Source organism: Thalia democratica, chromosome 3, assembly GCF_965202585.1.
Source record: "Thalia democratica chromosome 3, ktThaDemo2.hap1.1, whole genome shotgun sequence".
NCBI lineage: Eukaryota > Metazoa > Chordata > Thaliacea > Salpida > Salpidae > Thalia > Thalia democratica.
In genome coordinates this window covers 58,794,967-58,809,552 of record NC_139167.1, presented here as the reverse complement: position 1 = coordinate 58,809,552, position 14,586 = coordinate 58,794,967, and the positions used below count along the sequence as shown (strand labels likewise).

The 14,586-nt window shown below is 22.8% G+C and overlaps 1 protein-coding gene across 1 annotated transcript; it reads right to left on the bottom strand.

Annotated features, from left to right (window-relative positions):
- Positions 1–1,129: 1,129 nt before the first annotated feature.
- Positions 1,130–14,057, bottom strand: LOC145831200 (cell division control protein 42 homolog). Its single transcript, XM_082938336.1, has 4 exons — positions 13,913–14,057; positions 9,153–9,364; positions 5,492–5,645; positions 1,130–1,357 (listed from the first exon to the last, which is right to left on the bottom strand). The coding sequence occupies exons 1-4, from the start codon at positions 14,040–14,042 to the stop codon at positions 1,266–1,268; spliced, it is 588 nt and encodes a 195-aa protein (XP_082794462.1). The 5' UTR covers positions 14,043–14,057; the 3' UTR covers positions 1,130–1,265.
- Positions 14,058–14,586: the final 529 nt, after the last annotated feature.

Here is a 14,586-nt window from a genome sequence, read left to right as displayed (position 1 = left end):
GTTACTTCACTAAAAACAGTTTAGTTAAATATGCAAAAAGCTGTATAGAAAGTTTATATTCGATAATATGGGAATATTTGGATAATCTTTAAACGAGGTTTTAAATTCAAAATGTAAATTAAATTGTCAACTACTAATAATAAATGAATTTCTATATATTAAGATAAACATTAAAAAGCAATAAAAGCAAATAAAATTTTATGCACCTAAAAAAAAAACAATAAAAAAACGATTAAAAATTGCAACGAAAAAAGAAAAAGCAGCAAAAAAAAACAATAGCAATTGAATAGAATTAATTATTGAAAACATTCAATTTTCTTTGTTGTAAAGTAAATGTCGTGAAAAAACGTAATGTTTTCAAAGTTTACTCATTTAAACGTAACTTACAAGTTTAAATATAATTATAGATACATAATTTTAGATAAAACAGAAAAAGGCAGTTTTTTTTATTCAAGAAATTGCCTTTAAAACTAAAATGGCTTGAGAATAGTTTGTAGAATCAAGTCAGGAAAAAAACTAATCAAAAATAAGTGTATTAATAAAAGTTTATTTAGTTTTAAGAAACCATTAAACCAATGGTTAAAAATAATGTATTAAAAGACAAGTAATTTTAATTTTTAGTCAAAAAGTAATTAACAACTTAAGAAAATTTAAAAATATTCACTTATATTTAAAACTATATAATTACTGTAGTCAAAACTAAACCTAAAACAACTTTAAACTTACGGTTTTTTTAAGTTTTAAATATTTATGATGCAATAGCGTTTTAAAAGCTCATTAGAAATATTGTTTAGTTTTAGTAATTTTCTAATTATGTGTTTTAGTTTTGAGTTTGTTTTGATATACATGTATTAAAAAAGTAGCTGAAACTAAATTTATGAATTACTTTCTATAAATAAGAAATTACACAGATAATTTAGTTGTACTATAGAAAAGTTTTAAAAAATTGAAGAAGTTAAACTTTTAAACTGGTTACACCTTTTATATAGCTTATGAAACTTATTTATTTTCAGTGAAACCTATTTTTAAAAGCTTTGAATATTTTTCTTTTAGACACAACTATTTATTCGAAAATAAATAGAACAAAATAAACTGTTAAGCAAAAAGTCTTCAAAAAAACTTTCGGGTAATTAAAAAAAAATATCAAAAAAATTGCAATTTTTATTGCCAGCAAATTCCCTAATAAATAATTTGTACCTCTGAAACATTCCGATCTCGTAGTTATTACGTCACAATACACTTATGTCATACTAATTGTTGTGACGTCACATTATGCAGCATTTCTTTCCGCTCGACTGATTACTGGAGTCAGGATCAAGGATTTGCTGGATGGCTTCGTCAAATACCTCTTTAACTCCTGAAAAATATTATACATTGTAAAAAGAGTTGAATATAAATAATTGAAATTAAACTTTACAGTTTTCATAAAGTCTAAAGACATCTTTACTTCTTCAATTTACAGAATTTTAAGTAAAATTTATTAACCCCTAAAGTTTATTAGATTCTAATTTTAAAATATCAAGCTTAAAAATGAATATAGCTTTATTAAGTTAAGACAGGAACTTTATATGGTTATCAAATAAGTTATCTTTTTATTAAAAAAACCTTTATTTAGTCTACACTTAGGATTTTACAATAATCTCTAAAAAAATTAAATAAACTAAATTAATTTCACTGTTTTTATGAAACCGCACATTACAAGAATAAATTAAACTAGTAATAACAAACGAATTGGAAACAATGTACAGATGGAAATTTTGAGACTAACAAAACAAGACCAGACTATAGCACTCACTTTATGATCAATACTAGAGACTTCTGTATCGTTTTAAAACAAGTTATTCTTTATTGTATTACACTGAGAAAATATGGATAAAGGAAACATAAGATAAAGGGGAATAATGATTTGATTAGATAAAACTGCTACAAAAAATTTGGAAGCTAAAACTGCTTTCAAATTTTTCTTTTAAATTTATAATAGTTATGATTTACTAGCTGCTAAATCTTAATATATTTGTTTTATTAATTTGGAAGAAAATATGAATTTAACAGTTAAATTATAGATTAGAAATATATCTGTCATAAAATAATAAATATTTAGATATCCTTTTTTTAATACTTTCATACAACTTGTTAACACTTTAAAACACAAAATGCTATTATAAGGTTAATTGTTTATAAGTGGAATAAAAAGAACTTTATTAATGTTTTCACATTTACTAACTTAGCAATAAAAATTATATTACTTAAATAATTTATTATATTTAACGTGTTAAAAATTCAAGATATTAAATATAATTCAATAAAAATAAAATAAAAAAGTTTGTAAGTTTTTTCAAAGTCATTTTAATTAAAGTAAAAACGGAAAAAGGAAGAAATTGCTAATAAAAATAAATTGCAGAAACTTTTATTTATCGTTTTTTGTTTGAGAAAATAAATCACCTTAAAAGTAGAGCCAGAGTTGTATAAATTTGTTAACAACTAGTGGTAATTTCTTAAACAAAAGACAAAACTGTATAATGAGAAACAAACAATTTATTTGTAAATTCAAAATTCCCAGAACTTAAAATAGTATTATTTATCAAATAAGTCGCTAAATCGATTTTTCATTTAACTCCATTATATTACTAGGAAATCAATAAGACAAATTGTGTGAAAGCTAGTATTACTGTAAGTTTCAAATACTAGCATTTTTACCAGTGCTTTTTGAATACTGTGATATTTTCAAAAAAATTTTACAAAGTTTTATGAGTGCTAATTATATTATAAACTAAGAAAATATTTAATTTTAAATTTAAGAAAGCCACATTTTATAAGTAAAATAAAATATATATTATGCACTTAAATTATAATAGTTGTAGGTTTATTGAAAAAACTTTTAACAGAATTTTCTCTTAAGTGATAAAATGTTTTTTGAACAAAAAATAGTTTGATGAAAAATACTTCTAAAATGAAAAGAGTGAAATTTCGTGCAACTTGTTTACACATGTGAGAAAATACACCTTTTTTATTTGTTTATCATCATTTAAAAAATCATGTTTATGTCTTGTTCCTTACAGGTCTTGTGATGTCTTTCATGTGAGTCAAAATAATTCTATAAATAGTTTGATCCAAACTGCATAAACTTGCAATAAATTTGTATAACTTTGTTGTATAACTTTGATTTAATCTTTACAAGCATTTAATATATAATATACATGTTACATCGAGTTTCTGTAACTTTTATTGCCTTCGCCGTTGTTAAGTTTATTAAATTTTATTGATTCACTAACTAATGGTTGATGTTTTATTTTGTTAAAAATAGATTACAAACATAAAAACTAAATTAACAAACTTTGCAATACGAATTAAACAGTTGAAATAACTTCATTTATATTGTGACGTAATTATTAGATGTAATGAATGTATTTAGTTCATTGATTAACAACAGTAAATTTGAATCAGTTATCTTTTCCATTAACGTGAGTGCTTTGTTTATATTATGATTTGTTGTTTTGTTGTGTATTTTAGTTTACTTTACTTGTTTTAGACATAATATTTACAAATATTATATAGTTTTATAACAGTCGGATTTAATATTAAGTATTTTACCTATTATTAACTATTATCTGTAGAAATTATTTTATCTTAATGAAAAACATTTATACACGTACTTTATTCTATGCTTCAATTTTTTCATTACAGTAGTTATTTTTTACAGAACCCAGTTGAAGTGTGTTGATTCGTTAACACACAGAAACATATGTTGGTACAATAAAAGAAGATTACTGTACAATTTGTTTTTATTCTATAAAATTGCAATATAAATAAAGAAAATAGGAAACCTATATGGTTTAAATTTAATAGATTAAAAACAGTTTTTACAAAGCTTAGAAACAACGCTTTGAGCTTTAAAATAAATTATATAAGTAAAATTAGAAGACAAAAATGGTTTGTATCAAAAAAAAAAGTTTAAACTAATTAAATTCATATGTTTTTTAAACGTATTTTAAAAACATTGTATATGTTTATAAAAAGAAATTCTAGTTGATTTTAGTAACAATTATTGAAATATCAATATTGTTTTATAATGTATATAAACATAAAACAACTTTATACAACTTATAAGTTTCAAACTTTTGAAGTTTCTCAAATCATTTTAAACATAGTTGATGGGCATAAAGTAAAAAACTGTTTTATCTCAGAATATCTAATAAAATTTTCTCAGCTGTTAAGAATTCTAAGCTTTTTACTTAATATAGTAGTAATCGAATATTACAAAGTTGCAAACAATTTCAAATCAGTTGAAAAAGTCAAAACATATGAAAAATGCTTTTGTTATAAAAAAGTTTTTCGTGAAAGCTTCATAAATTTTAACTTGAGTTTTATAATTGCTTTTTTTTATAACTTGTTGTATAAGTTGCCATTAGTTTAAATTAGTAAAGTTAGTGTTTTTTAAAGTACAGTGTTAGTTTTTGTAAACTGATTTACATTATAAAAAATGTTTGTTGTTTTTAAAGCTTCATAAAAATCACCAATAAAACAATGTTTCAAATGATACTACAATTTTTACAATATTTTATACAAAAACAGATTTTTTCTGTAGTGCAAGTACTATATAGTTTGTATACTTTAGGGAATTTAAAACTTGGCTTAATATAGAAAAATATAGAATTTTTCGTACTGTATGTCAGATAATGGACATTGATAAAGGTCATTTTTAAAATGAGTCGAATTTTCACATAACATTATAGTAAAAGGAAACTGCAAAGAATAAAGAAATGTTTTGACTGAAAAACATCCTCTTGAAGTTTTTTCGTTTATCTAATGTACTATTCTTAGCACTTTTAGATTCATAGTGAAAGTTAATTTTAATCAAGTTTTATACAGCTTCTCATAGAAGTTACCAATATAAACTAAAATTCTTTCGGATTAACTGTATAAGATTTAGTAGTATATTGTTTATTGAACAATAAAAAAACGCTCAAAAAGTTTGGTCTAAAGACCTGGTGTACAAAGAAACCTTTCGGTTATCGAGTCGTACACCACTTACATGTAATACATAAAAAATTTCTATATTATTATACACAGTATGGTACGCAGCTGTAAATAATTAAAGTCAAACATTGATTCTAAAAAATCTACTTTTATTTTAGTTGTAAATAGTGTATTAACTTATACAACAATACACTCAAACAACAATAAATAGCAAATATAACTTCCATACACTCAATATGTCTTATTGCAACCAGTTTAGTATAAATTATATAATAATAAAAAAAAAAAGTAATACCTTCCATGGTAACAGAACTACACTCCGTATGCCTAATAGCACCCAGTTTATTATAAATGATATAATAATTAAAAAAACAATATAATCAAAATAATACCTTATTAACATAATATAATATCCCATATTAACAGCACTGCACTCTTTATGCCTAATAGCACCCAATTAATAGTAAGTTATATAATAATAAATAATAATAAACTAATATAAAAAAACTAATACCTTCCATAGTAACAGCACTGCACTCCATATGCCTTATAGCACCAAGTTTATTCGCTCGTTTTTCTCCCTGTTTACTGCTTATGCAGTTGAGTTTGTTGCTCGCTAGTTCCTGCAGTTTCCTTGCATCTTGCTTCAAATCTATCTGCGTCGCCACCTGTTACGTAATGATATTGTTTTGTGACGTCATAATGTTACTATTATTTACATAACTTATAAAAAAGTAACTGTAATTTTGAACCATATAAATTAACTTTCTTATCTTTTTAAAGAAAGTATTAGATTGCTTTGGACAGTTAAAACTTTCAAAGGTTATAAATTAGTAAACAACAGTAAAAGATGTTAACAAGAAACTTTAATGAGAAACATAAACACTTAAGCTGTCGTTGCCAGAAGGTAGTCGTTATTTTTTCTAAACAAATAGGAAAAAGCTAAAAGTTTTTCATAATAAATATTTCTCATTCTAAAATTTTTTTCAACATTTAGACTATTTCGAACTACTTATATTACTTTTAAAATAAAAAAATAATAATATAAAAATTTTCGTTGTAAAAAACAATTAAGGTTTGTCTTAGCTTATGTTGAGTATACCGAAAACTAAAACTTTAGCAGCATGTATAACATTCTTTTCAAACATTAGAATAAATCAAAATATGTTTGAAATCAGAAGCGTAAACAGTAATCTTGTTGAAGAAGTGACGCACTAAAAAAGATTAAAATACGAACAAAAAATAATAAAAGACCACTAAAGTATACGACATGTGTGGATAGTAATTAGAGGATCAATACCATTTTCTTAAAACTGAAAATATTTTAATTCTATTACATTTGTATAAGTACGGAGAAAAGTTAAAAGAAAATATTTGAGTTATTTATGGTTTAAAAAGTTATACAATAAGTTATATAATAAGTCGTTGAACTAATGAAAATTTTTTTAAATTCTGTAAGTTACACTAAAAAAGGAAATGATTTAATTAAAAAGCTAAAGGTTTTAAGTTACAACTCTTAGAGAAATATTTAAAGTGTAAAAATGTTTTAGTAATCATTAATATGTAAAAAAACATTGTACAAAAAACAAACCAAGGGTTTAAAATTTAAGTTTAAAAAAACATTTGTTCTAATTAAAAAAAAATTAAATGTAGAAAAATAGTGTTAAAATAATAACTTAAATGTTTTTTTTTTCTACATATAAAACTTAAGTTAAAAAAAAATAAATTGGCTAATAAAATAAATTATTTATAGAAATAGATTACTTGTCTAGTTTATATCATATAAAGTAATACACGTAGACTAATTAGTTTCCTAGTAAACAAAAATAGTAACTTAGAACCATTTTTTTTAATAATATTTTTAATTATATTAGTATAAGCTATATATAAATATAATCGTAAGCGGAAAAAGTAAACAAAATCTAAATGATATTTTCGTAAATCATGATATTTTAATTTTCATTAACTTTTTGGCACGTATACGTTTTTGTTTATCTACCAGCTAAAGTTTAAAAAGTTTAAACTTTAAAAATAAATAGTCAATTAATGGAAAAGGTTATACTATATAAAAAGCTAAACAAAACTAAACAACTACTTTAATAATTCTATGAAATGAAGATTATAGAAACTGTTCTTAAACTAGCTCTATACAAAATTTCAAACTAATTCAATAATGTTTTAAGATTGTATACTTACTATTTATTAAGAGTATATTAGATTTTTTTTTCAAAACGAAAGCTTAGTGTTAACTACAACAACAGAACAAAAAAGGCATAAAATAAATTCAACAAAAATTAAAAATAGTGAATCAGTAAACTAATTTATGCAACCAATAAATTAAAGGTTTCTTTTTTTTGTGGTTTACTAATGACTATTAAACTTAGACTCCAACAAAACTTGTAAAAAAAAAGCTATAAAAAACATTAGTCTTAGGTCAAATTTACTACAGACTAATTAATATGGTTTCTACAAAACTTGACTAATCTTTTATAAAAACTTAAAAGCAAAAACAAACATAGACTTATTGATTTATAGAATAAAACCAGACGTTTTTATAAAGTTAACTTTTCACATTTGCATTTATTAGGTTATAAAAAAGTTAAACTTATTAAAGTTTTTACTTGTTTAAGAAAAAATGTTCTAAAGGTTTTTAAAGTAGCTTAGCTTCAGTTTAATTAAAAAATTAACAATCACATATTTTTAAGGACTAATATTCACAATGGTATAGAAGACTAAGTAAATATGATAAATACAGTTTAGACAAATTTATATACAAATACAAAATGATTACAAATAGTTTTTATTTTTAACATTTTACTGTAAATACTTTCATAGAAAGTTATTAATAGTATTTATAACATCTAAAAACATCTACTAATTTTGTTAAGCATTTAAAACTTTACTGTTTAATTTTTTGATATTTACAACATACAACTATAAACAATTAGGTTATTTTAAGATAAATTGACGCTAAATTTAATTATTAAATTCATGTGAATATTTAGCTAATTTTGTATAGAAAAACTAAAAAGTTTTAAAACTATCTAAACTTTTTGATTAATAATTTTTTTACTTTAAAAAATAGTAGTATTAAAAATGTTATTACAAAATATTACTTTACTGAAAATTAATCTATTATCAGAGTATAATTATATTTATAAAACATGTCAAAGTAGTGTTATTCTCAAGAATTTATCCAAAAAAAAAGTTAAAGAAACTTAAATTCTAACTTATTTTTTATTATATATCAGTGAGTCATAAACTTTAAAAAATATGTAAACATATGTAAAAATATTGTAGTTAATAAGAAATTTTATATTATTAGAATTAAGGTTAAACAAGCAATAATACTACTTAAGATGTTTTTTACAAGTTATTAGATAACAAAAGTTAAATAAAATTCAAATTTTGAAGTCATATAAAGAACAACAAAAAAAAGTGCATGTAAGGTTATTTGTGTGCATATTCTACATAAGAAAGCTAAAAAGTATTAAGAAAAGTGTACTGAAAATTTTATTATCATTTTCAGTTTTAATACACAGCAAATTGTAATAAACTTTTTTAAATCACAAAATTGAAACTTAGCTTATGATAAATAAAAAAAAAAAATCATGCATAAATATCTACAATTAAACGTTACACGTTTAAAAAAAAATATAGCAAAATTATTTTATCCTAAAACTCTTAAAATCAAAAGTCTAATAAAAGTTACAACTTTAGTTTTTAATAATGTTTTAGTTAAAAGGCAATAATTTCTGGTTGTTTACTTCAAAAACAAAGTATTATGAAGTAACTCTTGTTTTTTAAGTGTAAAAAGTATTTTAAAATTTTTTTACCAAAAATTAAAACAGAAATAATCAAACCGTTTTAACATAAAATATAATTTTGGAATCTATTATTTATGTTCCTTATGTGTAACTATAAGTATTTAAGTATTTAAGTAAGAAACACATCAAAAAACAACTAACAAGAATAGTTATCCTTCCAAAAATAAAAAGGAAATATTGTTTTTAAACTTAAGCATTTTATTTTTGATTTAAAACGATTCAAAACTTACTAAAATAAATAGAAGCTTTCAATTAACTAAACTTTATTTGTATTTTTTGTTTTAATTCTCAGTTTAATTTTCTGTTTTAACTACTTAAACAAACTACTTATAGAAAATACAAACTAACAAGAATGAAGGGAACGTTGGGAGCCTTCTCCTTCAGCTCGGGTATCCAGTTCTCCTTGACGTTGGTGAACGACGAGGGTATGACCGGGGAGTAGCACACTATGAACATGTCGGCCTTGTTGTACGATAGGGGGCGCAGTTTGTCGTAATCCTCCTGGCCCGCCGTGTCCACCAGTTCCAACAGGTACGGTTTGCCGTCCACTGTTACTGTGGCTGTTTGGAAATTAAAATTGTAAATTTAAATAAATATAAGTAGTACAAAAAGTGATTGTTTAAATTTTATTCAGTTATAAGAGGTACAATTTACCATCCACTATTAAGTATATAATAATATATAAAGTAAATGTGTTTTAAGAAATAGAAGTCTTACTTGCTTGCATGCTATCATAATTGGTTTGCTGTAAAAGATAAAAATTGCCAACATAAAAGGCTTTAAAGCAAGTATGCGGAAAAAGAACTAACTAAATTTTTATATAAATTTCTAACGATGTTTAAAGATTACAAGGTTGAGTATAAATAAAAGTGGAGTCTGAGTGTAATGGTACTTAAAGATAAAAAATACTATTCAAAAAAAAATATATATTTGATAAACTTATTCTTGCCTATTAAAACCGGCAATTATACGATTTTTGCTGTAAAACCTACATAAAACCAATTTTGCATAAATATTAGTATAAAAAACAAGTTTAATAAGGAAAATTTTGTTTACTTATTAGGTTTAGTATTACCAAAAACGTAAAAATACGCTACTGAACTATAAATTTAAACATTACATCAGTTTTATGTTCTAAAATTTACTAGCTAACAGACATAACTGAAAGCTGTAATAATCTATCTCGAAAGTGCTACAAAAGAATAAATATTTCATACTTTCCAAAACATAACAAGCTTATAACTGTCAAAAACTTACTTTACAAAAAAACAAAAACTGTTCTTTGTCACAAAGTATAACGAGATTAAAAAGCTTTCATAATTCATACAAAGTCTATACAAGTTGAGTATAAGAGAAAATGCTAGTTTGAATAGAAAAAAAATATGCAGATTTGTAAGTAAGAAGTAAAAAAGAAAACAGTATAGAAACTAGACGATTTAAAAAACAACTTGTTAATGAAGTTATTTCTAAACAAAATAAAGAAACATGAAAATATTTTACTAAACATATAAATTTAGATTGTAAATTAGAAACTTTCTTTTTCCTATACATATAGTTAAGTTTTATTTAACAACCTTATGGCTAGTTAACTTGACAAATAATGATTTTATATTTGGGTGATTAAAATTAAAGTGCTCTAAATTTAAGTTTTTATATAAACCAAAACTTAATTTTTTATTTTTTAAATATTATTTCAATAAAGTAACTTAAATTTTCTCTTTTAATTAAACATATAGTTAGGTTTTTATAACATATTAATGGCTAATTAATTTCATAAAATTATTTTAAACTTGAGTAATTTAAACTAAAAACCTTGAAATCTAAACTTAATATAAACCATTTTTTTAATTTTCAGTCTGTTTAAACATGTTTTTACACAAAGTACTTTTAAAGTTTTCAAACTTATTATGAGAGTAATTTATTTCGAAGCTTATTAGTTTCTTCTTGGAACATAAGTTTTAATAAGCGAATACTTCCTAAATTCAAATCAAATTAACCAAACCAAAAACATCTGTTATAAAAAAAGTTTCTAAACACCTGTTCAGTCTGTTTAAAATAAATTTCATAAACATTATTAACAGTAAAAGTGAACTAAAAACAAGTTAACAAAAAAATCTTTCTTAAGATACACTTCCAATTAAGGTAAACAAAATGTTTATCTATAAATAATAGTTTTAAGTTAAAATTAAAAGTTTATTATAAATAAAAAGTAAGTTAATTGCTACTCCGAAAAATTAGGTTTGACCTTTTCATAAACTATTTACTTTGTAATTGATTATACTAAACAAAAACTACATAAATTAAAAAGATTTAACAAACAATAAAAATTATAAAAATGTATTTTTTTACCAAATATCAATTATGGGAAACATTGCTTAAGGTCAATACTTTTTAAATATATTTTTTTTAAAGCAAATATCTTAATACAATTAGCTGTTCACAAAATACGTTGCAAAAGCACATCAGAAAATAATACTGCAAAAAGTGCGATTAATAATTCATACGTGCCGTTATTTTTCCTGGACAAAATTTGGTTTTATTTACTTTCAAATGCCTGTCTTGTTTCCTTGTAAACTTCATTTAAAAAAATTTTCTATTTTTTCAACGTTTATAAAGAACTAACTTAACAACTATATACAATATTTATGTTTCCAACTTAAAACAAGCTTCATTAATTTTCAGTTTTTGATAAAGTAACTTTGAATTGTCAAAGTTATAAAACAAAACACAGCATTTTAAAAATTACTTAACTTTATTAATTAAAAAAGTATATTTACATAAATATAGTTTTTTTTTCAAAAGTAATAAATACCTTATCAATAGACAAGTTCATTTATACTTTGTTGGATTTACTTGTGACTAGCAAGATTTAAAAGCAAAACTAATCAATCAAAGAAAATATTTGTTTTAAAAACAGAAAAACTCATTGGATTTTTAAACAGTTTATATAATCTATTTATGCCTAATTTTTCAATTATTATAAAATAAATTAGTGCTATATAACTTAATAAAACTTTAGGTAAACAATTTTTGTATAACTAAATTAAATGCCCGTTAACCTAACTTTTTTAATTGACTTTATTTGTTTTAAATGTTTAAATTATTAAACTGATAGAGTTTAAATTTATTTACTTTACAACAAATGAAATCATCAGGCAATAAAACTGTTTAAATTAAAGTAAAATAATAATTTTATAAAAACAAAGTTAAAAAAATCAATAATAAATATTCATGAGAAAACAAAATAAACTATTAAAAAATTCTAGTACTTAATAACAAATTTATCAGAAAAATATGCTCGAGCTAAAAGCTTTTAGTAAATTCAACATTTTAAAACCAGTCATTAGTTCAATTTATCATTTAATTTAGTTTTGCTATGCATTAAATTTTCATGTAAGTAGCAGATGCGAATCGCAATGTTTGATTGATTGTTTTAAGTGCAAAAGTTTACAGTTGTGTTGCTATTTTTAACCGAAACGCATTTAAGACCTCCGACAAGCTAGTTAAAAGTATATTAGATAATTAAAAAAGAATTTTGTTAAACCCAATTGATTTTTTATGTCGTAAAACTTTTTTAACAATATTTGTAAGTAGTTGTATTTGCAATTTTTAGAAATGTTTTTCTACTTAATCACAATTTAATCAAAATTTTGTGTTTAAAGTGGTTTTGTTTAATTTAGTTGCTTTTTTTAATGTCTTTTTTTTAGAAATCTCAACAAAAGAACATTAAAATTTGTTTTATCTTAAAGCCCATGTAAAGTCTTAAAAACTAATAATCTGGAATTTTGGTAAAATATTTTGTAACGTGTTTCACAATTCTTTGTTTAAAAAATTCTAATTGAAAAATACAAATTCACATCAAATAATGTAATTCTTTTATATTTAGAAACTAATAACTTCACATGTTTTCAATCACCCTAAATAAAAAGGCCTTTATACTCTGAACACGAAGCTTATTGACAGTCAATTTAAATGACACTTAAAAATCACGAACAATCAAATCACGCACCTAAAGTCACAGCTAATCGTGCAGCAGGGTCACACACCTGGATTAGCATGAATATTTTAAACAGGAACACGAAAACTGAAAATGCTGTCTGGTGAAAAAAGTTGATATAATTTTGCATATTAGCTCATGCCAAAAAGTTTAATTTTAAAAGGCTTGGTTTTGCTACTGAAATATTTGTGTTTAAAACTTCAAAAGCCTTCGTACTAATATCACTTAACCTAGAATTATATAATTTCTAGTCACTCCTTTTTTAGGAAGTCTCTAATATGGTAAAAGTAGTTTTACAAACAAACAAAAAATAAGCCAAAGTTGTGTTTGGCACGAAATTTTTGAATATTAAAGGCAAAAGTTTTACAACATTCAGTTGTGTAATCGGATTGTAAAGTTTTGAATTTTTTAAAATTAATAGCCGACAGTCAGTTAGATTTTTTACCATCGGCAAAACAAAGTTCTTTCTAAAAAAATTGTTCAAGGACTTCAATTTTCTATGAATGTATGCTTACATACTTAAACTAAAAACTCGAATGTTAACTTTAATTGTCATTAAAAATTTTTAAATGCTAAGCTTTTTTTAGAAGTTGTGAAGAATATTTTGTATGTTTTACTTAATATTTGATTAATGTTTCTTACTACTTTTATTGTTGCTTAAATTTAGTTATCTGTACAAACATTAGCTACTTTAATTCTTATTGTAAAACATTATAAATAGGTTTATTATAAGAAAACATTAAAAAATTTTAATTTTAAAGTATTAGTACAAAACAAAAACCGGTTTAAGTATATTTAAACAATTTTTTTAGTTATTTTCAACCTGTAAGTAGCACTAATTTTAAGAATTAGAATTTAAGTTAATTCAATTATGTTTTTTTCTTTCAAAACTGTTAAAAATATACATAAAATGTACATCCTAAAGCGGTAGTTGTTGTTTGTTTTTAATTTTAAAAACAAAAGTGGGCATAATCATCTGTTTGAAGCATATAAAAAAAATCTTGACACATCAAAAGACTTTATACGAAAATACACAAAGCAATTGAAATATTATAAAACATAAATAAAGAAAAAAAAAACTAAACTTAATACATAAAATAGTTTTACATACCTGCATACTGATCGAGTATTGTGGGTACATATTCGTCGGGAAAATCCCCTTTACTGTAACTGATTAGCATGGAAGTTTTACCAACAGCCCCATCTCCTACTACCACACATCTTATTAATTGTTGTGACATTTTATTAAATATATGTGTTCTAAAATAAATACAAAGAAAATAGTACAATACAACTTAAAAGTTGCTGTAATTTTTTATTATGTATATATTTACTAAAAATAGATACCAATTAATAGATACAAAATATTTTATTAATTATGTATATTCTAAAAGTAAAATAAAAATAAATTTTATCAACTATAATATATCTTTTCAATTGATGTAACACTGATATTTGTTTAAATATTATTCTGTAAAACAAATAAAAAGGTATCAATTACCACACGTCTTACTAGTTGTTGATAGATTACTAATTTTTGTTTGTTATATAAGTAAACCAAGTCAAGTACCAACAGTTTTATAACTTGCTAATGCGCTTAAGTTGCATAAAATAAAAATAATAAAAAACAAATTTAAAATTTGAGGCATTAACAAGTTAAAAACTAAAAATTTGTTACTTAAAGTAGTATGATTTAACAACTATTTTGCCATACACGATAACTTAAATTATTTGTTAAGCTATTTTAGGAGTAAAATACATTAACAAACAGTTTCTAACGTGATT